At 43.8% G+C, this 18,003-nt stretch overlaps 1 protein-coding gene across 1 annotated transcript in view; it reads right to left on the bottom strand.

Moving 5' to 3' along the window:
- LOC311109894 (lysine-specific demethylase 6A-like) overlaps positions 1 to 18,003 on the bottom strand; it is a 34,863-nt gene that overhangs the window by 12,413 nt on the left and 4,447 nt on the right. The window contains exons 3-13 of the mRNA XM_084152911.1: positions 12,342 to 12,450; positions 11,341 to 11,390; positions 10,167 to 10,225; positions 9,656 to 9,776; positions 8,913 to 8,967; positions 4,723 to 4,757; positions 3,845 to 3,938; positions 3,490 to 3,715; positions 2,997 to 3,216; positions 1,998 to 2,132; positions 84 to 215 (exon numbers count right to left, since the gene is read on the bottom strand). Of these exons, the coding sequence (XP_084009037.1) occupies positions 84 to 215; positions 1,998 to 2,132; positions 2,997 to 3,216; positions 3,490 to 3,715; positions 3,845 to 3,938; positions 4,723 to 4,757; positions 8,913 to 8,967; positions 9,656 to 9,776; positions 10,167 to 10,225; positions 11,341 to 11,390; positions 12,342 to 12,450 (1,236 nt within the window). The remainder of the gene's footprint in view (positions 1 to 83; positions 216 to 1,997; positions 2,133 to 2,996; positions 3,217 to 3,489; positions 3,716 to 3,844; positions 3,939 to 4,722; positions 4,758 to 8,912; positions 8,968 to 9,655; positions 9,777 to 10,166; positions 10,226 to 11,340; positions 11,391 to 12,341; positions 12,451 to 18,003) is intronic.

Here is an 18,003-nt window from a genome sequence, read left to right as displayed (position 1 = left end):
ATTAAATGGATCCAAGTATTGTAAGAATCATGTCTGTTCTACAAAAACACAATATATCTCCATCTGAATGTAGTGTAATGTACCTTGGCTGGGCTGGAGGCCCTCCTCCTCTTGGCAGGGCTGGACGGGTCCTCCCCCTGGCCCATAGGGCCCACGTGTGGGGGCAGAGCCTGGCCCGATCCCCCTCCCTCAGAGCTGTGCTGGGGCTTACAGGCCTACAGAGAGGGAGGTAAGAGGAGGAGGAGGAGGAGGGAGAGAGTGAAGGGGTTGCAAGGGAGGGCAGTGAAGGGTGTTGAAAACGTCATGATAGAAGGTAAAGAAGTGAGGGATGGTGCGCAGAAAGAAAAATACAGAAGGGATGCAGGAGAGGAGAGAGAAAGGGACAGGAAGGGGTAGATCACAGGCAGAGACAGAGGGATGACAGGAGGGACAGAGCGATAGAGTGATAGAGGAGGAGAGTAGAGGGTTGTAGGAAAAATGACAGGGCAGGTAGCAAGGAGCAGAACGCAACGTGAGGGATGGAGAGAGCAAGTGAAAGAATATAGGGATAGGTAGTTAGAGACAGAGAGAGAACAGAAAAGTAAGAGGGTGACGTCGGCACTTCAACACACGTACACACACAGCAGTACACATTTCTTCCCTGCATTTTCTTTCCAAACTATCTGCAATGATACCCTGAAGATGTTTCCATGACCGGTAGAGTGGAATTTCTCATCACAAACTGTCAATCCTTCCACGTTGACTGAGTCTCATCGCCAACTTCCAAAGACGTTTGGCCATAAAAAGGCTTTACCTGATCACACCACATTGCTAAGCCTTTGGCAGTTGCAGCTTTTAAAAGGAAATAATCAAAATGTTGAAAAAGGCAACTCCAGGTGTGAATTGTCACCCGACTCTACGTGAACATGGCTTTGTCAAAAACATGGTGGTGGTGGTCATCATCAGAACACCTGTAACCATGTCAACAAGAGTTTAGGAATACAAGTGAAAGAAAACAACCCTCTCCTGTCTCCTCCCCAAAACAATAAACATCTGAAGACTGCTTCAGTTTGTATAGTCTGATGCTGAGAATTACATTGTACTCAACGAACACACACACACACACACAAGAACTAATGTTGTCTATAATGAATGTGAATGAACGGTACTGCAACACTAGGGGGCGCTGCTAGGTTTCAGTGGCAGCAAGGAACCTGATGACCTCAGGAAGAATGATGGAAACCTGAAACTATTCTACTGTGGCACAACCTCACCAATCACAATGACCACAATGACAATCAATTGATGTCTTGCCGTTAGTCAAAAATCATCTCAGTGTAGCATAGCAGGTTAAAAAAAATATTTTAATAGATTTGTCTTTTTATATTGTGTGAATACACTGGACATTTAATAATTAAAATGTATTCTTTTTGAAAGGAGAAATTAAATGTAACCAATTTATTTTAACCAAATTGGTTCTTTGAGCTGTGAAGCCATGATAACAGATACAGGTTGACAGTGGGTAGTGAGGTTGGCCTGTGGCTGTGTCAGGGAGTTTGGGGAAGGGAGGGGGGGTTTGGGAAGGGCAACACTTCACTTGATCCTCTCAGTCATAACAAAAGCCATAAGCAGTCATAACAAGAAATGGTGGCAAATCATGTCATAACCTTTGCATGTCATGTCTCAAGCAGCTATATGACTAGTTTACCAACCATGACAAGATCACTGCCTTACCAAGCTACACCTAAAAAAACATCACACCAGGTACAGCTATATGAACGACTGTTACCAGGGACTTTTCCAGTCACTAACCTTTCCAGATAGTGAGCATAGCGTGGTTAAATTGGTTGTTATGGCTGCTCTAGGGCATCGGTTACTCCACAGGAAGACTCATGGAGAGAAGGTCCAGGTGATGTGTTGCCCGTTGGCATCGGGAGGGGGGGGGGGAGGGGTGTATGTCGAGGGTTGTGTGTGTGTGTGTGTGGGGGGGAGGGGGGGAGTGGTCTATCTGGTCTCACCTGCGGTGCAGTGTTCAGGCCACCCTGCCTGGAGGTTAGCTCTGCTGGGATTGGTAGACTCCAGGCCTCATCAATAAGAGGAAGCATTTTACTTTTACTCTGTAGACTAGTGACCTGGGGGTTACTCAACTGAGCCTATGGAATGGAAAACGTGTGAAAACAACAATTTAATGACTTAAAATGATCTTGCGATCAAAATGTTATTGTCTTGTTATGGTCTCTCTCATGTAGCCGGTTAGCTACTAGCTTGGCATATCAGTGGCCCCAACTGTTAGCGAGGATCAAATATGTTTGCCAGTTATGGTCTTTAGTAGAGTGGTCAACCAAACAGGGAAGTCATGTTGGGGGTCATAGGTCACTTTGAATGAATTTACACAACACATAGTCATTAAAACAAACCATTACGTTGTCTTAATGCCAGGGAATTATGCTCACATTACTGGTGACTGGAGAACGTTCCCTCATTCATGCATACAGATGAATGCGGGGTAATGTTTTTACATCAAAATGGACAAGACACATGGGGTATGGGACTGGAGGAGCCAGGTTCCACTGTGAAAACACACAGATTTGCCTTCTGGTATTCATCATCTGTTTCCACTATCTGTAGTTCAGAATAGTCAAGTTTGAGTACCCCAGCAGCTCTGATCATAGGTCTCTCCAGCAGTGGGATTCAAAGTGGGGATTCAACCTCTCCCACTCTCTTACCCAGTCCCAAATCAACTCTAAGCCCCTGAACACCCATTTTAGATCTGAAAGGATGGAATGGGTGCAAACATGGCGGAAACTCGACCTAGTCAACAAGAGGGCTAGATTAAAACATTCCCACTTTGCTGACACCAGTCCAAATTCTTTCAGATCTACAACAGGTGAGAAAAGCACCCAACCAGTGGTCAGTGGACTCAGGAGTATCCCTCCCCTAACCATCTAAGCGGTAGGGAGCTAGGGTTTGATTTGGGACTGAACATCTCCCTCCCTAGCCTCTCTCCCTCTCCTCACCTGCAGGCATTTGATGCGTTGTGTGAGCGCGGTGGCGTTGGAGCAGGCCTTGCTGCGCATGGCGTTGATGTAGCACTTGATGGCGTCGTGCGGCTGGCTGCAGGACTCGTAGAGCGTGCCCAGGTCCATCCAGGCGGCCGCGTGGCCGTGGTCCAGCTGCACCGCACAGATGTACGCCTGCAGAGCATCCATGGGCTGGTTCTGTTGCTGGTACAGAACACTGAGGGAGAGAGGACAGAGAGAGAGGAAATTAAAGAGGAGAGGGGGACAGGGAGAAAGAGGGGTGAGGAGAGGGTTAAATATAGAAAAAGAGGGGTAGAGAGGACACAGCAGTGAGGGGTGGAGAGGGTTAAATAGACAGAATGGCATAAAGGAGGGAGAGATATGAGATGGTGAGAGATTCAAAAAGAGAGCGAGAGGAGTGGGAGAATGATAGCAGAGCAAAACAAGAGGGAGGGAGAGAGAGAGAGAAGAGGTTCGGTCTAATGCTTACCCTATTGAACACCATGTGTCTGCACTGGCTTCTGATTTGTCTATGGACTGCCTGTAGGAGATGAACGCATCCTGGACCTTCCCAATACTGGAGTAGCACCTGCCCAGGAAGTACCAGGACTGTCCCGAGTTGGGGTCTGCCTCCAGTGATTTCTGCAGACACTGGATGGCATAGCTGTCCTTATTGGCTCGGTCTCCTAGCTGCTCCACCGTGTGGTGCATCCAGCCTAGTAGAGGGGGAGGGGAGGACACAGGACAATAGGTCGACCTTCCCATCACTATCCATGATTTCATCCATCCATTTATTCAGTACCAGACCCGGTCATTCATTTCATCAGCTGTGTGTGTGGTCTTACCTAGCTGCTGCAGGGTAGTGGCCTTCACCTGTGCTGGGAGATTCTCCGTCTGCAGAAGGCTCTCGTACGCCTCCTTGGCAGCCCGGTATCTCTTCTGCAGAAACGTGAGAAAGAGAGCGAGGGAAGGAGAGGGAAAAAAGGAGGGTGAGATTTTTTACAATATTTTAGTCATTTAGCAGACGCTCTTATCCAGAGCGACTTACAGTTAAGTGAGTGCATACATTTTCATACTGCCCCCCCGTGGGAAACGAACCCACAACCCTGGCGTTGCAAGCGCCATGCTCTACCAACTGAGCTACACGGGACTAAGAAATGACATGCCATATTTGACAGATGAAGCGGTGTCCCTAGCCTGCACTGAGACATCTTACTCCCAACAGACTGATGGATTAAATGAACACTAGTAAACCCCACTCTCTGCTGCAGCAACCGTCCTACTGACACAGCAAAACACTGACTGACCCACAGCTCTCCTGTGGTGCTACTGCAGTCAGTCAGCCAACATGGTTCGATTATTAAGAGCTGCTGCTTAAGCCAAAAGCAGTGTGAAAGATGGATCACACGGGCATAGGAGAGAAAGAGAGAGAGGGGACTCCTGTTACCACGGCAACCCCGCAGAACTGGCCGAGGGGGGAGACCCATTCATTTTCTATGATGCGTCGTCATTTGATCACAACAAAAGGCTCTCTCGGTTCATTTAGCCTAGCTGCTAAAACGCTAGCTAGCTGGCTAGCATAGAATAGTTGTATGATTAACATTTCAGGATAAAAGTGTACCTTATTCTTGAACAGCGTTGTTGAATACTTATTGAAAAGGAAAGCACGTAGCTTCAGTACAAACACATTTCAATAAGACGAAAGGAAAAGGACGAGGCTTACCTGAATCTCATACAGATGGGCGATGTGGAACTGAACTGAGGAAGAGAAGGACAAAAAATACAAATTGTTGGCTACTTCTGAGAAAAATCCCAACATTCAGCATCAACAGTCTGGTCAAAATGGAACGACTCCAGTAAACAGAGAATTGATAGCAGTTAATCCACTGTGTTGACGTTAGTGGTGTGTTTAACAGATGAGCTGCTAGGCTGTCTCCTCCGGTGGCAGCAGGTTGACTTGTCTGTAGAGCGGTGCTGTGTGTCTCTGAGCAGAGTGAATGAGCCCAACCAGACTGATACACAGAGGTGAGACTGCCCTTGATGTACCCGTGTGTGTGTGTGTGTGTGTGTGTGTGTGTGTGTGTGTGTGTGAGAGAGAGAGAGAAAGAGAGCGCCTGTGTGTCTGAGAAAGACCGAGAGAGGATGTGTGTGTGTGTGTGTGTGTGAGTGAGAGACAGAGATAGAAAGGATGTGAGAGAGGATGTGTGTGTTTGTCCGTGTGCCTCCTACAAAAGCCTGATTAGAATGACTCCAGCGGGATGGGTATTAGGGTCTCCTAGGTAACAGGTTCCAGGCGATAGGAGCCGGCAGAGAGGGAGAATGTCTTATGAAATAACATAATGCAGTGTAATGTATTCTGTATGCTAGCTAAACCCTACCACACCACCTCCCTTCATTCTGATCAAATATATATTTACAGTTTTTGGTTAGCTACAGTGCCTTCTGAAAGTATTCACACCCCTTGACTTTTTCCACATTTTGTTGCGTTACAGCATGAATTTAAAATGGATTAAAAATTGAGATCGTTTTGTCACTGGCCTACACACACGTGGAATTGTTCTTCCAATTTTTTACAAATTAATTAAAAATGAAAAGCTGAAATGTCTTGAGTCAATAAGTATTCAACACCTTTGTTATGCAAAAATAATAATAATGCTTACCAAGTCACATAACAAGTTGCATGATTTTTGAATGAACCTCATAAATTGTATGTGTGGGGTACAGTAAGTTCCCTCAGTCAAGCAGTGAATTTCAAACACAGATTCAACCACAAAGACCAGGGAGGTTTTCCAATGCCTCGCAAAGAAGGGCACCTATTGGTAGATGGGTAAAAAATGTAAACGCAGACAATGATATCCCTTTGAGCATGGTGAAGTTATTAATTACACTTTGGATGGTTTATCAATACACCCAGTCACTACAAAGACACAGGTGTCCTTCCTAACTCAGTTGCCAGAGAGGAAGGAAACCGCTCAGGGATTTCACCATGAGGCCAATGTTGACATTTAAATAGTTAGAGTTTAAAACTGAGGATGGATCAATGACATTGTAGTTACTCCACAATACTAACCTAATTGACAGAGGGAAAAGGAAGCCTGTACAGAATAAAAATATTCCAAAACATGCATCCTGTTTGCAACAACAAACTAAAATAATACTGCAAAAGATGTGGCAAAGCAATTCACTTTTTGTCCTGAATACAATATAGTATGTTTGGGGCAAATCCAATACAACACATTACCGAGTACCAGTCTCCATATTTTCAATCATAGTGGTGGCTGCATCATGTTATGGGTATGCTTGTAATCATTAAGGACTGGGGAGTTTCAGGTCAAAAATGAAACGGAATGGAGCTAAGCACAGGCAAAATCCTAGAGAAAAACCTGGTTTAGTCTGCTTTTTACCAGACACTGGGAGATTAATTCACCTTTCAGCAGGACAATAACTTAAATCACAAGGCCAAATCTACACTGAAGTTGCTTACCAAGACAGTGAATGTTCCTGAGTGGCCGAGTTACACTTAAATCTAATTGAAAATCTATGGCAAGACCTGAAAATGGGTGTCTAGCAATGATCACCAACCAATTTGACAGAGCTTGAAGAAGTTTGAAAAGAATAATGGGCAAATGTTGCACAATCCAGGTGTGGAAAGCTCTTAGAGACTTACCCAGAAAGACGCACAGCTGTAATCGCTGCCAAAGGTGCTTCTACAAAAGGATACTTCAAATTTTTCTAAAAACATGTTTACACTTTGTCATTATGGGGTATTGTGTGTAGATTGGTGAGAAAAAAATAATTTACTCCATTTTGAATTCAAACTACAAAATGTGGAATGTCAAGGGGTATGAACACTTTCTGAAGGCACTGTAGCTAGCAAATTTTAGCCATATTAACATAAACGTGACATGAGTCAAAATAACTCAAAACAAGACATGGTATCAATAAGATACAAGAAGCTGAAACGAGTCACCTACGCTTCCCCACATGGCAGCTTCTTGTCATTGTTGCTAGCTATCTGAATCATAACGCCACACAGGCTTCTGCCTCTGCGATCCACGTGCATCGTTTGTGACTTTGTCAGGCAACCAGTCTATAGGTCTGGGTCCCAAACGGCACCCTATTCCCTATCCAGTGCACTACTTTTGACCAGAGCCCTATAGGCCATTGTCAAAAGTTGTACACTAAATAAGGAATAGGATGCCATTTGGGACAATCTATATCTGGGTTCCAAACCAAGATGCATAAGACGCAGGAGTAAATCACTTTTATTTAACTACGGACTAATAAGATATAGGCTGATGAACACATTGTATGTCTTGAATGCCTCAAGTCTGTGACTGGAACTTCAAGGTTATATGAAAGAATCTCTCAATTAGGGATTGGCATTTGACTGTTGAGTACTCAAATAAAATAAAAAACTTTTTTGAACAAGGGAGTCACTGGAAAAATATTTGCGCATTTCTCTATGCCAACAGTGAACAACAATGCCTAATATAACCATTACAGATAATGAATCCTAATTGCTAAATTTCCTCATATATTTCAGTAAATAAAAAACAAAGCGACATTTAAAATGAATTTATTGAAACTGTAATATTAACTGGTTTTATTATATCGTGGAACACAATCATCAAAAAGGTAGTAACCTCAGCAGTGTGGCGCTTGCTTGTAGAATGGCAAAGCCTTGTTTTGTTAATTTAGAAGACAAGATGCTCTTATTTCCCGATTTTATAGTAAAAAAGAACATGTAATATACCAGAATAAAATAGAACAGAATCGTGCAAAGTGATTCACATCGGAGTCTGGAAAAGTTATTCTGAAAGAGTGATCACTTAAAAATGGGGCTCAATTTGGCAAGTTGAAAAAAACAAAAATCAGGGTTACAAACTAAAATCTGTCTTTTCGATATACAGACGTTCAATGTAGTTTATTCTGCCTGTTCCTTGGAATTGTCTAAATGGATTAACAATTCTACATTGAACACTGCATGGGGATGAATTATGGCCAGGACATCCGTTTGGTGAGTAGGCCTAGGCTTAATGATTCTGATGAAAATACGCTCCGTGTCGTTATCAAACTAATGTTTTTACATATTTTCGGTGTGGAACCAGTCTATGTTTGGAAGGGTAATAGGTTAACCAATTCTAAAATGCCACTAGCTGTTCGCAAAGTAGGGTCGTTATGCCTAACCGTAACCTTAAATTAAAAAGCAAATGTTTGTTTTTATGAATTTTTACACTATAGCCAATGTTCACTTTGTGGCTGTAGTAACTAGTGACAAGGACAAAGTAGCCTAAGCAGAAAATGACGCAATTATTACAAAACTGCAGCTCATTGTTGGAACACACATTTTCCTACTTCAGTCAACCAGTCCATTTAGAACTGGTGATAAAACTCATCATTTGGCAAGGAATGTAGCTTGTGTATCCCATCAGTTAGATACGTTTTATAGGCAGTTATTTCTGTAGGCTCACACAGCATGCGTGTGTAGAGGGAGCGGTCGGAACACAATTGAGTGAACGAGACACGTAGGGGAAAGGGAATTTAGGGAGCAGAACTGTGTGATGCTTGGCTTGGTTTAGTTTTTGTTGGGTCCCGCAAATGCACACGTACAAATGGAACACTAGAGTCAAAGCAAATTAATGTTGTCTTCAAGACAAAATGTAGACCAAATAGTTTGACAGTATTTGAAAAAAAATGTGATCTCTGGTTAAAGATCGAGTTTTGACATCAGTTTGAGTAATCGATTACTCATGCCCATCTGTACTCTCAATCAACATACAGCTGGCCAATTTGTCCAGTACATTTCTGTAGTTAAATCTCAAATGAACATCAACATGTGTTTAAACATGCCTATTTAAAAAAAATTAAGGAAACTTGCATTACTGAATTAGCATTATTCACAGTACTTACTTTCAGCTTTGGACAAAGTGCAGGGGTTGGAGTCAATCAAAGCCAGCTGGAAATGCTGTCGACAGAAGAGAATATCAAGTCATTAACATCCACCGAAAGACAAGAAATACACAGAAACAAAAGAACAATACAACACACGTAATAGGGTATTCCTTTACATGAATCCCCATGCATGGAGACACTCCCTTTCCCTAACTCTCTCTGTCAGACTCAGACACAAGGAAATCAATTCTTCAGCAAGCTGCCTCTCTCTGCAATTAGAGAGCAGGAGAGAGTGAGCGAGAGAGAGGGCAACTGATGAAGAGATTGCACAAAGTGCAAGTCCTCTATACAGTCCTCTTTACAGACCCCCATTGATTTTGCATGTCACTCTCACTCAGATATCATATTAAAAAACTAAAAAAACATTTCTCACCGCCCCATGGCAAAATGAGTAGAATTGCATGAAATTAACTAGTTTGTGCTTAGGGTCTCCCAAAAGACTAGGGCCGGCTCTGGCTGCATGTGAGTATGGCTGTGGTTACTCAGACCCGCCAGCCACTGAGGCCCCCCATGATGAGTTCAGATTTTTTGTGGCCCCCACCCCCATCAGTGGCCCATCCCTGATCTATAGAATAAGGTGCCATTTGAGATTAAACCTATATAAAAAAAGTTATTCTACACTAACCTTCCTCCCTGGACGTCCTAACTGTGGGAAATGTTATAGTGGCTCCACTGGGGGAGGAGAGAGGCAGGCAGAGTACCTTTAGGCTTGACTCGTAGTCTGTGTTGACCTTAAACATGAGGCCGAGTCGCAGGTGGATCTCCTTGGCTCGTGAGAAACTGGGGTCGATGTAGAGCACCTCCTGGAACGCTTTAATCGCCCTGGGGGAGGAGGAGGAGGAGGAGAGAGAGCGAGACGGAGAGTGAGTGAAAGAGAGAGGATATAAGTATATGCCAAGTTCTAAATGGGAGGCGTCACTCAGAGAAGATGAAAAAGAAGAGGGTCAGCGCTGCAGTGTTCTTCCCAATTGGCACCCTATTCACTGCATAGTGCGCTACTTTCGACCAGGGCCCGTAGGGTCATGGTCAAAAGTAGTGTACTATAAAAGGAAATAGGGTGCCATTTGGGATGCAACTGGTGACGGTGTCACCATGGAAACCATACCTCTCTTTCCCATGCACACACAGCCAGACAATAACAGACAGTTAGAATACCTGTTACACCGTCATAATCTAGTCTTCCATACTTAGTTCTATAAGACAGCTACTCACCACTGAAAGGCGTTGTAATGGAAGTAGACCATGCCCAGGCCATATAGGAAGGCAGCATTCTGAAAGAGGCAGATGCACACGGAGCTTCATTAAGTCTAATTAGTTACAGGCCAGACACACACGCCAACACACAAACAATGTTTCCAAAATGGCTGCATCCCAGACTGTCTGCATAGGAGCCCTTCCAGAAATCCATTCTGCAAGGGATCCGTCTTAATCAGTTTTCATTAGTTATGGACCATTCATTTTACAAGCAATAGAAGTCTTTCTTTGTGTAATGACAGGTTACTGCACTACAAATGCCTTCTAGGGCATCGTCTCCTCTGGCCTACGCTCAAATGGAATCACAATGTAGGCCGACCAAATGCTCACATCTCCCCACAGATTTCTCGATTCAACTAGAAAAGGCAAAGAATGAGTCTAATCTGAAAGCCACAACCCACAGCGTCCCTCCAGACAAACGCCTGAATCATAACCACACACACTTCCTGTGTCTGGTTGGTTGGCCGGTGTTCGTCGCCAGTGGGCGTGTGTGACGTGAATGGGTTAATCTATCCTTTTGCAGGTTGTGATGAGCAGAATATAATCTGCAGTAGAAGTAGAGTGGAGACATTACTACTATAGGAGCACCATAGATGTGTGTATGTATGAATGTGTGAGTAAAGGAGTCCGCATGCCTCCAATCCGAAACTGTTGGGAACAGTTCGTGCACGTTTTTGTTCATTTTGGACTTCGGAAAGGGCTTTTCGGCTGTTCGTGCACACTTCAGGCAAACCGACGCTCAGGAGCCAAAGTCCACGCCCCTTCGTCGGTCATTGGTCAACAGTAGGGATTCTTCAATGAAGTGTTTGTCATCATTCAAGGATAGACTCGTTTTCATGCCCATTTTCTTCACTTGAGAAATACTGCACCAAAACATCTTAGTTAGATGTAAAATTGCGCGACTAAGATCTCCGACAAAAACGTCAAAATTAAAACGACAGATGTATTGAGTTCTTAGATTAATTCTGACTATTTTGCGGGAGTGTATATCGGCTACGGCGTCTAAAGACGGACAAACAGTACTATTTAAGGGAGTTTGCGAGCACACTCATTGGGTTTGGCTAGATGCCAGCCGAACCCAAGCATGCGGAAGCCTTAAGAGTGTGTGTGAGTGTGTCTAGTATTTTCTCACCTTCCAGTAGTCGGACTGTAAGCTGTAGTACCTCTGGTATGCTGATAATGCTGTGACGGGAGAGAAAGGAGAGGGATATCAAATACCAGACATACAAAAAGGTTAACACCAACTAACTTTGCTATAAGAACAGCTTTGTTTTCAGCAACGCAAGTTGGGATCAATTGCATCTAACTGAAATTAAATTTAGCCTAACCCAGGTGGGGGGGAGGAGACTGGGTAAAAATAACACATAAGGGGAGGAAATCGAGCGTGACAGAAACCATGTTTCCATTCTGTTTTTATGTACAATTCGGTACAATTTTCTAAATGCCGACATAACTTGTTCGGTACTACAATTTTTGTTACTGTTGGTACTTCTGTCAAATGTGTCTCACGGATCAACTGTCTATCAGTGAAAGCACCCTGCCTGCTCCACTTGACGTTAGGTTGCACTGGGAGTCTGGACTGCATCATGTTAGCTCCCCACTCATGCTGCACAGAAGTTAACGCACTTAAATAATGCGACACGGCATGTAGAAATGTTGACTTAATTACTGTTCGCAAAACAATGTCCATACAAGCTAGAACACTTTACAATGCAAGAAAATACCGGTAGCTTCCAGCTTTGTAGGCTAACTTTTCTTACTAGCTTCCAGCTGAAGCTTTCATCAATTCACTACCCTGGTACTTTGTTTGTGATAATATAACACCAATCATAACGCAAAATACGCTGATTTCAAAGTGGATTGCTCAATAACTAAATTCATGCACACACTCCTATTGAATATGTGGATAGGCCTAGGCTACATCTTGATTTACCCAGTTAATCAATAGAGATTTACCATTCAAATAAATGATTACCATTATGTTGTTAGGTAGATTGGTTTTAAAGTCAAATTGATTGCATGATTGTATTATTTATTTATTAATGTATACATGGCTGTCTCTTTTGACGGGGATGAGGGGGAGGGGGAGAGAGCGGGGAGAGCGAGGAGAGAGAAAGAGGTGCGTCATCTCACCTTTAGCGTACTCCTCCAGTAGGAGGTTGAAGTGGCCTAGCTGGCAGAATAACTCTGGCTCCACTTTTCCTTCAGCCTTCAAGATGAGAGAAGCGTAGCAACGAACAGCCTGGGGACAAATACAGCAAGAAGAAACTCAGCATGAACCCAGACAGCAGTCTCTTTTACCAGGAAGTCTCACATGGGAACTGTCCCAAATGGCCCCCTATCCCTACAGTGCACTAATTTTGACCAGAGCCCCATATGTCCTGGTCAAAAGTGGTGCACTATATAGGGGATAGGGTGCCACTTTCTTTTTAAATCAGATATCAATGTATGATGATTGGGAGCGATGGTATGGATTTAGGTCCATGTTTTTATATTGCCTTCTTCCACTGGAAAAGAAAACACAGCGAGATGCTCACATGCACACTCACAGGGATCGCTCTGCCTGAAGCCTAATCACACACATTAAACACACACACACCCAACATGCACACACACTTCTGGTGGACTGCTGCTGAACTCTTGGAGGGGTGAACTCAGAGGCCAATAAACTGGGTTTCCCTGCACTCTGAGTAACAGCTCTCTGAGGACATGGCTTCTAAAACGGAGCACAATCACTGAATATACATCAACAGCAAGAAATAAATGCACCTGAAAACATTCCTTCTGATACAGTTGTCACACACACACACACACACACACCTGCAGAAAACACACTTAAGATCACATCAGCCACACCAACACTCACAAGTCGAATGACTCTCGCCCAAGAGATCCGCTCAACTTTTTATCATGTTTAATTCCCTGCTGCCAATTCATGTGTCCTCTACAGTTAGACCCTAGATATCTGGGTGCATCTTGGATCACTCACTCATCAGGCGGGCGGGAAGAGAGAGAAAAAAAGAAGTATGTTTGAACAAGACCGATTCAAAACTCTGTTTGCAGATTGAGCACTTAAAAGAATGTTGATAATGACCAGCCAATGACTAACTCGATGACAGCATTACTTATGTTTCTCCGAAACGTGGGTGTCAGTGTGTGGTTGGGGAGGATGAGGAGAATAGAGGACAAAATGTCCACTTGTCCCTCAACTGGACTAGCAAGTTCAGGTGACTTTGTGCCATGACAGTGAACCAATAACAGTAGTGAGTGACGATATTCATGATTGCCCTTGGCCTACTCAGTAGTCAATGTTCAGGGATAGTGGGCAATACTGAGGTGTGTTAGATCACTCAGAAGGCAAGGCATGGGCTGGGGAAGAACAGAACCTAACGTGGGTATATGCTGTCTGTGTATGGCAACTAACTTCATCACAAAAAGAGTTCCCTCTGTGGGACCTGTCATTTGGTTAGATCCTGTGTGCTATGTTAGATCCTGTGTGCTATGTGGACCAGACGAGAGACATGCGGTACAACAGACATTTACTCACACGGCAAAACAAAGGGGTACGTACCAGAGCCTAAAATTAACACCCGCCAAATGCGGGTTGATTTTGGCATTGGCGGGTAAGATGTCTATTTCACCAGCCACATTGGCGGGTGGTCAGGGCTCCAAAGTGCAAGCATTTCACTCGCATTTGTAAATAGAAATAGAGTTAGGAGTCAAGTATGAGCATATTTATGTCAAGTAAGTGTGTCGTTTTGTTTCATAGCTGGTAGCTAATCACACAAAGCACAACGAATCACACACATCAAAAAGTATCTGCCCCCTTTCTAATGGTCTTTACTTTTGCATATTTTTTATACTGAACGTCATCAGATCTTCAACTAAAACCGAATATTAGATAAACGGAACCTGAGTGAACAAACAACTACATACTTATTTCATATTATGCAACACCCAATGCGAAAAAGTAACTGCCCCGTTAAACTCAACTGGTTGTGCCACCTTTAGCTGCAATGACTCCAATCAAGCGCTTCCTGTAGTTGATCAGTCTCTCACGTCCCCGTGGATAAATTGTCCCACTCTTCCACGCAGAACTGCTTTAACGCCATGACATTTGTGAGTTTAAGCATTAACTTCTCATTTCGATTTTAAATAACTGGTCACAGATACCATTTTAAAAAATGTAGGGATGTGGATCAGAAAGCCAGTCAGTATGTGCTGTGACCACCATTTGCCTCACGCAGCGTGCCATATCTCCTTCGCATAGAGTTGACGGATGAACGGCACGACCAAGGCCTCAGGATCTCATCACGGTATCTCTGTGCATTCAAAATGCCTTCGATAAAATGCAATTGTGTTTGTTGTCCGTAGCTTATGCCTGCCCATACCATAACCCCACCGCCACCATGGGGCACTCTGTTCACAACGTTGACATCAGCAAACCACTCGCCCACACGACACCATACAGGCCGTCTGCCATTTGCCCGGTACAGTTTAAATCAGGATTCATCCATGAATAGCACACTTCTCCAGCGTGCCAGTAGCCATCAAAGGTGAGCGTTTGCCCGCTGAAGTTGGTTACGACTCCAAACTGCAGTCAGGTCCAGACCCTGGTGAGGACGGTGAGCATCCCTGAGACGGTTTCTGACAGTTTGTGCAGAAATTCTTCGGTTGTGCAAACCCACAGTTTCATTAGCTGTCTGGGTGGCTGGTCTCAGACGATCCTGCAGGTCAAGAAGCCGGATGTGGAGGTCCTGGGGTGGCGTGGTTGTGCGTGGTCTGCGGTTGTGAGGCCGGTTGGACGTACTGCCCAATTCTCTAAAACGACGTTGGAGGCGGCTTATGGTAGAGAAACGAACATTCAATTCTCTGGCAACAGCTCTAGTGGACATTCCTGCAGTCAGCATGCCAATTGCACACATCTGTGGCATTCTGTTGTGTGACATAACTGCACATTTTAGAGTGGCCTTTTATTGTCCCTGGCGCAACTGTAATGATCATGCTGTTTAATCAGCTTGATATGCCACACCTGTCAGGAGGATGAATTATCTTAGCAAAGGAGAAATGCTCACTAACAGGGATGGAAACAAATGTGTGCACAAAATGAGAGAGAAATAAGATTTCTGTGTGTATTTCAGCTCATGAAACATGGGACCAACACTTTACATGTTGCGTTTATATTTTTGTTCAGTGTGTGTGTGTGTGTGTGTGTGTGTGTGTGTATCTGTAGCCTGAACCATGAAAAACAACCCCAGACCATTATTCCTCCTCCACCAAACTTTACAGTTGGCATTATGCATTCGAGCAGGTAGCGTTCAGCCGGCATCCGCCAAACCCAGATTCATCCATCGGACTGCCAGATGGTGAAGCGTGATTCATCACTCCAGAGAACACATTTCCACTGCTCCAGAGTCCAATGGCAGCGAGCTTTACACCACTCCAGTCGATGCTTGGCATTGCACATGGTGATCTTATGCTTGTGTGCGGCTGCTCGGCCATAGAAACCCATTTCATGAAGCTCCCAACCATTCTTTTTTTTGCTGATGTTGCTTCCAGAGGCAGTTTGGAACTCCGTAGTGAGTGTAGCAACCGAGGACAGACGATTTGTGAGCTTGTGTGGCCTACCACTTCACGGTGGTTGTTGCTCCTAGACATTTCTACTTCACAATAACAGCACTTACAGTTGACCGAAGCAGCTCTAGCAAGGCAGAAATTTGACGAACTGACTTGCTGGAAAGGTGGCATCCTATGACGGTGCCACGTTGAAAGTCACTGAGCTCTTCAGTAAGGCCATTCTACTGCCAATGTTTGTCTATGGAGATTGCATGGCTGTGTGCTCAATTTTATACACCTGTCAGCAACGGGTGTGGCTGAAATAGCTGAATCCACTAATGTGAAGGGGTGTCCACATACTTTTGTGTATGTCCCACCTCGCACAACACTGGCTAGGTAGCTGTGCGCAATGTGATTGAAGTGCTGAAGATTCATTTTCAGAAGCGCTATGCACAAGCATAAAAGATGGTCTAATTTACTTGAGTCTACTAAAGTGATACTTTGTTTCTTGGCTATTTACATTATTTTGTTCACAAGCTAGGTTGTTTTTCAATGTTTGAATTTGCTTCAACTGCTAGCGAAGACACAGCTACTAGTCAGATTCTCTCTCACAGGCACACCGTCACTGACAACTCGAGTTGCTTGAGTGTCCTTGTTGCAACGGTAACCTCCCAAACTTAAAAAGGGCAGCTGAACATGTTGGCCTCATCTGTGATATTTTAGTTTTAAAAAAATATATAAAATTGAGCAATATACCACATCACTTATTACTAGTAATACATTGTTTTAGAAACATTACCAACCATGCTCATCTGGGAGTTTTTTTTGTGTAAAAAAAACCTGAGTGGCTGGTAGATTTTTAAATCTACCTTCCACAGTGGCTGGTGGACCAAAAAGTTAGTTTTTTTGCCTGGTCTCTTTGAACAGCCTCAGCATGATTGAGTGGTTGAGGATGCATTTGTGTGTGTGTCGATACCCTTCTTATATCACCATTCAGACTGACTGACTGACTGGAGGTTTGTTTATGGTGGAAAGGGGGAGGGGCCCAGAGAAATGACAGACAACACAGCTGAGAGAGGCCAAGCCCAGAATTCAACTAACATCACAGATGAGATCAATCTCATTAAATTTAGCTGTGGCTCAGCCTTTATGAGAATACGCACACCCTGCACAGTAGGCTTAACAAGCATGCGAGTTCATATGACAAAGTAGATGAAAGTTGGCTGTTTACTCCAGTAAAGCGATGATGCCTAACGTGGCACTGGTACACAATGCAGCAGGAACGAACATTGGTGCTTGATAATGAGCTCACAACGCATCTGTGCTTTCCTAACGAGCAACACATCTCATGAAAGTAAAACAAATACAATGATATGGGCCGAAGTAAACAAGTTGCAAATGTGATTTTATACCAATAAACAAACTGCAATTGATTCCATAACATGTTAGTGCTCCACTTCATATCAAACAAAGTCACAGCTGCTGCAAATAAAATACAAATTGATTGAATACCAATTTGTTTGAGTGTGTGAATGTGGAGGGGGATGTTAATTAATTGATCTAAATCAGTTTATTCCCAAAAAGGGTCAGGATGAGGGTGGCTAGAAACATTGATTTTGTGTACTTGGTTGGGGTCAGTAAAACTCCAAAAGAAAGTACCCGCTATTATGCTTCTTCCTTTTAATGTCATCTTCGTGCATTGAAGTTAATATGCAACGCTCATTCAATGGTACAGCTGTGCACACTGCTAATCAAACTATACTGAACAAAAACATAAACACAACATGTAAAGTGTTGGTCTCATGTTTCATGAGCTGAAATAAAAGATCCCAGAAATATTCCATATGCACAAAAAGCTTATTTCTCAAATGTTGTGCACAAATTTAGTTAGTGAGCATTTCTCCTTTGCCAAGATAATCCATCCACCTGACAGGTGTGGCATATCAAGAAGCTGATTAAACAGCATGATCATTACACAGGTGCACCTTGTGCTGGGGACAATAAAAGGCCACTAAAATGTGCAGTTTGTCACAACACAATGCCACAGATGTGTGCAATTGGCATGCTGACTGTAGGAATGTCCAACAGAGCTGTTGCCAGAGAATTAAATGTTCATTTCTCTACCATAAGCCGCCTCCAATCTCATTTTAGAGAATTTGGCAGTACGTCCAACCGGCCTCACAACGTGTAACCACACCACCCCAGGACCTCCACATACAGCTTCTTCCCCTGAGGGATC

The sequence above is a fragment of the Coregonus lavaretus genome, assembly GCF_964263955.1.
Source record: "Coregonus lavaretus genome assembly, chromosome: 35".
Lineage (NCBI taxonomy): Eukaryota > Metazoa > Chordata > Actinopteri > Salmoniformes > Salmonidae > Coregonus > Coregonus lavaretus.
The sequence above is the reverse complement of the archived record's forward strand: the minus strand, read 5'-3'. Positions and strand labels throughout refer to the sequence as shown.